General features: G+C 43.7%; 1 protein-coding gene across 1 annotated transcript; it reads left to right on the top strand.

Annotated features, from left to right (window-relative positions):
- The first annotated feature begins 248 nt into the window (after nucleotides 1-248).
- On the top strand, nucleotides 249-4,881 carry LOC115589984 (uncharacterized). The gene is made up of 7 exons (XM_030431203.1): nucleotides 249-286; nucleotides 736-1,089; nucleotides 1,220-1,330; nucleotides 1,559-1,879; nucleotides 2,091-2,417; nucleotides 3,479-3,814; nucleotides 4,660-4,881. Exons 1-7 carry the CDS (start codon nucleotides 250-252, stop codon nucleotides 4,749-4,751), a joined length of 1,578 nt encoding a protein of 525 aa, XP_030287063.1. The 5' UTR covers nucleotide 249; the 3' UTR covers nucleotides 4,752-4,881.
- The last annotated feature ends 1,966 nt before the right edge of the window (nucleotides 4,882-6,847 follow it).

The following is a 6,847-nucleotide window of genomic DNA, read 5'->3' as shown; positions in this document are numbered from 1 at the left end:
GGTCTGTGTGAGATATAGAAGATAATATCCACAAACGTATCAAAACAAGACATGTTGGACCTGTTTGTTCTCTTTCCAACAGGTGATTTACTGTAAACAGATCAAAGTGAAAGTTGAGTTCAGTCCTGGTGTCAGTGGACGGTCAGCAGCAGCAAAGTGACGACTGGCTGTGAACTGATGTCCTCCATGTGTTTCTGAAGTGAAGCTCAGTAAAGAGGACTTTGTGCTTGTTGTAGTTGTGACAGGAAGATGAAGATGTTTGTGGTGTTTGTGATCCTCGTGCACGGTAAGATAACCTTCCTCCCTCTGATCTGATCGTCACCTCGGTCCAACGTCATGTCTTTAATGTGGATCTGTGTCATCTTCACTTCATCAGTGTGTTTCAGCTGCAGGACCATGTTTTCTTCACAGAAACACATGAAGAACAGATTAAAGGCAGCAGATGTTCACTGTGTCTTTAAACCCTGATGAATGTAGAAGACTGTACAGTCACACTGTCCTCACTTCTGTTCTTCAGGATTAGATCCCTGCAGCTCGCTCACATTCTGATGGTTTCCGTCACAAACGTAATAATGATGCTTTGCTGACAGCAGCGTCACATGTGGATGTAAATGTTGGCCTTCATTCACACAGAGTCTGAGTTGAGCTTTAGCAGCACAGTTTACAGGCTGCACACACTGCAGAGGACCACATTCACTCATGTCATTGACCCTCTCTGTCTGTGTGACCTCACAGTTTCCCAGCATGCCTCAGCTGTGGAGCTGTATGAGGGGGACCCGTTTGTCCTGCTGCCCTGTGAGTCTCAGACTTTTGAACTGGACGATCCCTCAGTGGTGTGGAGCCGCTATGATCTCAATCCTTCAACTGTCCACCAGCGTCAGCAGGAAGGTGGCGAACTTAAAGACCAAAACCAGCTTTACAGTGGCCGAACATCCATGAAGACTGACGCTCTGGAAACTGGAGACCTCAGCCTCAATCTGACAAAACTTCACCTCTCTGACAGCGGCTCCTACACCTGCACCGTCAGAGGGTTCAGTATGGGGATAGAGAGAGAACTGAGAGTGACGGACGTCCAGCTGCAGGTCAAAGGTCAGCAACTAACCCTAAAACCTCCTGTAGATACAGATCAGAAGTCAGAGGTCAGCAACAAACACTAAAACCTCCTGTAGATACAGATCAGAGGTCAGAGGTCATGTTCTTATGTTTCTGGTTCCAACAGAACGATTCTCACCCTGGAAAACAGCTCTCCGGGTTCTCCTGGTTCTCCTGGCTGTTGGACTTGTTGTTTCTGGAGCTCTTTTAGTACATTTTAGGCACTATTTCATGTCAGGTATGTCACTACTACTACATGACCCATCATGTACCTGGGCATCATTTTTACTTTGTTAGTTCCCTGACTGTTGAGACAGACTGTCAATAGTGAGGTCTGGGATTATAAGAGAAGGATGAGACAGTGAGGTCTGGGATTATAAGAGAAGGATAGGACAGTGAGGTCCTGTTACCATCACAGTTCCTGCTGCTGTCTGTTCAGCTGATGTTGTGGTTTGTTGTCTCTCAGTCTACCAGGTGGAGGTGGATTCAGGGGCGGAGTCTGTCCAGCTGCCCTGCAAAACCACAGTTCACCTGCCAAAAGATGCTAAAGTGGAGTGGAGGGACAGATTAAACAGGAAGGTCCATGTGTATCAGAACGGTTCTGACCAGCCTGAAGAACAGTACAGATATTACAGAGGTCGAACAGAGATGAAGAGAAAACTGCTGAAAACTGGAGACCTCAGTCTGACCCTGAAATACCCCACAAACTGGAACAGACACACCTACACCGTTTACAACAGGGAGAAACACATCCTGATGAAGAAACAGGTGGAGCTCAAAGTCACAGGTCAGTACTGTTAACTGCTAGGTGGCTCCATTAGCCATGCATTGAGCAGGCTGAGAACAGTGTACTAGGAGTGGTAACTCATGAGAAGGAGAGAAGGATGAGACAGTGAGGTTTGGGATTATAAGAGAAGGATGAGACAGTGAGGTCATGTTACCATCACAGTTCCTGCTGCTGTCTGTACAGCTGATGTTGTGTTTTGTTGCCCTCTCAGTCTACCAGGTGGAGGTGGATTCAGGGGCGGAGTCTGTCCAGCTGCCCTGCAAAACCACAGTTCACCTGCCCGAAGACGCTAAAGTGGAGTGGAGGGACGGAGGTGACTGGAAGGTCCATGTGTATCAGAACGGTTCTGACCAGCCTGAACAACAAGACAATGTTTACAGAGGTCGAACAGAGATGAAGAGAAACCTGCTGAAACCTGGAGACCTCAGTCTGACCCTGAAATACCCCACAGACTATGACAGTAACACCTACACCTGCACCATCTACAACAGTGAGAAAGACATCCTGATGAAGAAACAGGTGGTGCTGTGGGTCAAAGGTCAGTACTGTAGATACAGGTCAGAGGTCAGTACTGACATCAATCAGCTGATTGATTTCCAATCAGAGTTGACAGTATTGATCTGAATGTGTTGTTTTTATTTGATCCAGAAAAAAGTTCAAGGAAAGAGCTGAAAGAAACAACAAATCTTTCCATCACTGAGAACAAAGAAATGCAGCTTTAATAGTTTGTATCAGTTATTGATTGATGATCAGTTCTCAGCTGATTCAACAAATCTTCACTTCCTGTTGAAGAAGTTGATCAAAGAAAATGTTAAATTTGACGTCCAGAAATGTGAAAGTGACAAAGAGAAGCAACAAACAGCAGTTGAACACTGAGATGAGACATTACTGTGAAGACCACTGGGACAAAACATCACAACACCATCAGGACTCTGATCATGTCCAACACCTTGAAAACCTGGTTTTACTTCCTGTGTTTCTGTCCCCTGTTACCTGCTGCTCTCATCTGGTTCTGTCCTTCAGCTTTCTCTACTACTTTGTAATCAGTCAATAAGGTTATTCAAAACTGGTACTCCTCTTGACTCAGTGCAGGTGGTGGGAGAAAGCAGGATGATGGACAAGCTGTCATTGCTGCTGGTGCAGGAGTCCCACCCCCTGCAGGTCACTGTCACAGCACTGGGCAGCTCCTTCAGTGACAGACTGATACACCCTAAGTGTGTGAAGGAGAGGTATCGCAGGTCCTTTCTGCTGCTGTCAGACTGTACAACCAGCACTGCTGGGAAATTACGGCCTCACCCTGTACTCTGCACTGTGCAATAAGTCTGTACAAACTCATTTCAACACCCATATTTATTATCTATATTTAAAATGTGTATATAGTGCAAATACTTTTTGCTCTATATCATTTAAATGTGTACATACGTCGATTCTATTTTTCTTTCCATTTTAATCATTTTGTCTATTTTGTTATTGCTCTGTTCTTGTAATATTCTGCTATTGTGACAAACAAATTTCCCCAGTCTGCATGACATTAAATGATTTCTGATTCTGATTCTGATTCTGTCTGTACAGCTGATGTTGTGCTTTGTTTCCTCTCAGTCTGTCAGGTGGAGGTGGAGGAGGGGGAGGAGTCTGTCCAGCTGCCCTTCAGAACTACACCTGACCTGGCTGAGGATGTTAGACTGGAATGGATCTCTTTTGAACCCTCATACAGGACAGTCCACCTGTATGAGAACATATCTGAGCAACCTGACGATCAGGACCCAGTTTTCAAAGACCGAACAGATATGAAGAAAGACCTGCTGAAGACTGGAGACCTCAGTCTGACCCTGAAATACCCCACAGAGACAGACACTTACAGAAGATACTGGTGTGTTGTCATCGACAAGGACGGATACATCCTGAGAGAGAAAACAGTGAAGCTCAAATTCAAAGGTCAGTATGAAGATACAGAACAGAGGTCTGTTTGTCTGTCTGTGATTGGCTGCTTGTCTCTGGTTGTCTGCTGGTCTCTGGTTGGCTGCTTGTCTCTGGTTGGCTGCTTGTGTCTGGTTGGCTGCTCGACTCTGGTTGGCTGCTTGTCTCTGATTGGCTGCTTGTCTCATGCTGGTTGCTCGTCTCTGGTTGGTTGCTCGTCTCTGGTTGGCTGCTTGTCTCTGGTTGGCTGCTTGTCTCTGGTTGGCTGTTTGTCTCTGGTTGGCTGCTCGTCTCTGGTTGGCTGCTCGTCTCTGGTTGGCTGCTTGTCTCTGGTTGGCTGCTTGTCTCATGTTGGTTGCTTGACTCTGGTTGGTTGCTTGTCTCTGGTTGGCTGCTTGTCTCTGGTTGGCTGCTTGTCTCATGTTGGTTGCTTGACTCTGGTTGGCTGCTTGTCCCTGGTTGGTTGCTTGTCTCTGGTTGGCTGCTTGTCTCTGGTTGGCTGCTTGTCTCATGTTGGCTGCTTGACTCTGGTTGGCTGCTCGTCTCTGGTTGGCTGCTTGTCTCTGGTTGGCTGCTTGTCTCTGGTCGGCTGCTCGTCTCTGGTTGGTTGCTTGTCTCTGGTTGACTGCTTGTCTCTGGTTAGTTGCTTGTCTCTGGTCGGCTGCTTGTCTCTGGTTGGTTGCTTGTCTCTGTTTGGCTGCTTGTCTCTGGTTAGTTGCTTGTCTCTGGTCGGCTGCTTGTCTCTGGTTGGTTGCTTGTCTCTGGTTGGTTGCTTGTCTCTGGTTGGTTGCTAGTCTCTGGTTGGCTGCTTGTCTCTGGTTGGCTGCTTGTCTCAGTCTAACTGTCCTCTGTCTCCTCTGCAGGGAGAACTCAGATCAAAGATGAAACAGAGAACATCAGGAACAGAAGCAGCTCCACTGATCCGACTCCTCTGATGGCTGATCAACCTGTTTGATCGGTCTGTTGGTCAATCTTTGATTATTGATCTGATGTGACTTTGGATCAGAGACTAAATGGTGGTGAAGGAGCTGATGGAGGACGGATGAAGACAGGAGGACGCTTCGTCAGCTTCTTCTTCACTCTGACTCTCATACACAGTCTACACACTCACTATTGATGACTATTGATCAGTGATGTCAAAGTGATGTCAGAGTGATGTCACATGGTGGTTTGGACTGAAACATGTGGTTTAGATCCTTTGAACTCTGACAGTAAAGTGTAAATACAACCTCAGATGTAGAGACAGCAGATGAAGATTCCTGTCAGACAATCAGAGTTCATCACTGATGTTCTGGTAAACAACCACCAGAGGGCGACATGAGCACAGCAGGAATATTACCTCTGACAACGTTTCCACTGCTGGACCTCAGAACACTTCTGAGCTATTTGTACTTTACTGCTGTATTTCTGCAAATATGTACTTTTTACTCCACTACATTTATTGAAAACACTGTTTTAGTTACTTTACAGATTACATGCTGCCTCAGAGCTGAATCAGCACTTTTTAAATTCATTCATTTGATGAACAATCAGATTAAAACAACTCTTATATTCATACAAATAATCTGAAAGTGCTGAATATACTTTAGTATATTTAGCTGAGATTAGATTCTGTCTGTCTTGGTGACATTTTAACACCATGTTATAGAGAATAACACACAAAATGTCGCCTAGCAGGCTGCAGCACTTTATTAATAAAGATAATAAACCATAAAGAGAAAGAAAATAAAAGACATTTCTGATTAAACAGTCACATCTGGATCGATGTGATGATGTTAAACAGCTGATCACATGTTCCTCTTTATGATAGATTATATTTTATTATAATAACATCTTTAAACCTCCTGATGAAACACATCTGTTACAGATATATAAACATGTGTCTCAGGTGTTAAAGGTGACACACCTGTCTTAGTAAATCAATCAATAACAAGTCTGAACTCTCTTGTTGCTAGGAGCGGCAGCCTCCCGGAGCGCGCTCTCTGATTGGCCCGCAGTCCGTCACCTCGGGCCAATCAGACGCCAGTGCGTCCGCCATAAGAATCCATGATGTTCTTTTTGTTTTTTTCATCATTATCAATACTACGATTCATCATCAGGCTGATCAGATCACCGCGCGGGCTCACATCGATCCGGACCTGATCGATATGTTCATCCTGATATCTCGAGCGTTTCGTCACCACACGTCATCATCGGTCGGAGCAGATCAGAGTGATTAAAACAGCTGATCAGTCTGTTGAGTTAACGGCCGCTGTGATGGCGGGCTTTGAAAGGCACGAGCACGCACAGAACTTCCGGTTTGAGAAAGGTTCGCTTTCTACTTTACAAAATAAAAGTCTGCGACGCATTTATGAAATCTGCACTGAACACGCACTGATCTATATTCTTCTTCATGGGCCAGAAAACTAATCGATCAATTAGGAAAATAATTAACTCATCTTTAAATTACAGACATCAAATATTATGTATTAAGTATTCATATATATCTATATATTCTCCAGAAACATGCTGTGTATCATAAATAAACATATTTAAACTGAGTACAGTGAGAATAAAGTCTGTGTTGTTTGTACAAACCACAGAGCTGTGAAGTTTCTCTCTGAGCTGAAGAACACAAGATAAAAGTTGTAAAAGAGAACGAATTCACAAATGTCACAAAATAAAGAGAAACACTAAAACATCCCTCATTAATCTGGAGTGTTTTTACAGGTCCAGCACTTTAATGGTGAGCAGACGAGAAATTATGAAGTTACACATTCATCAAGTTTGAATTTACTAAATTACCACAATAATGACCTCAAAATGTAAAAAAGTAGTGTAAAGATTCTGTGATAAGAACATAGAATAAACTAAGATACCAAAGATTAAATTAACTTCAAATTATTTTAATACTTTAGATTTCCACAAAATAGAATCAAATGAATAAATTTCACACTCGTGAGAAACAGACATTGGATCAAAACATTATATAAAAACATAAAAATGTTTTAAAATATAAATATATAATGTTGTAAGATTTAATATGGAAATCTGTGGCTGTCGTAGTTCAGG

Source organism: Sparus aurata, chromosome 10, assembly GCF_900880675.1.
Source record: "Sparus aurata chromosome 10, fSpaAur1.1, whole genome shotgun sequence".
In the NCBI taxonomy this organism is placed as follows: domain Eukaryota; kingdom Metazoa; phylum Chordata; class Actinopteri; order Spariformes; family Sparidae; genus Sparus; species Sparus aurata.
This window is presented reverse-complemented; position numbering and strand designations above follow the sequence as displayed.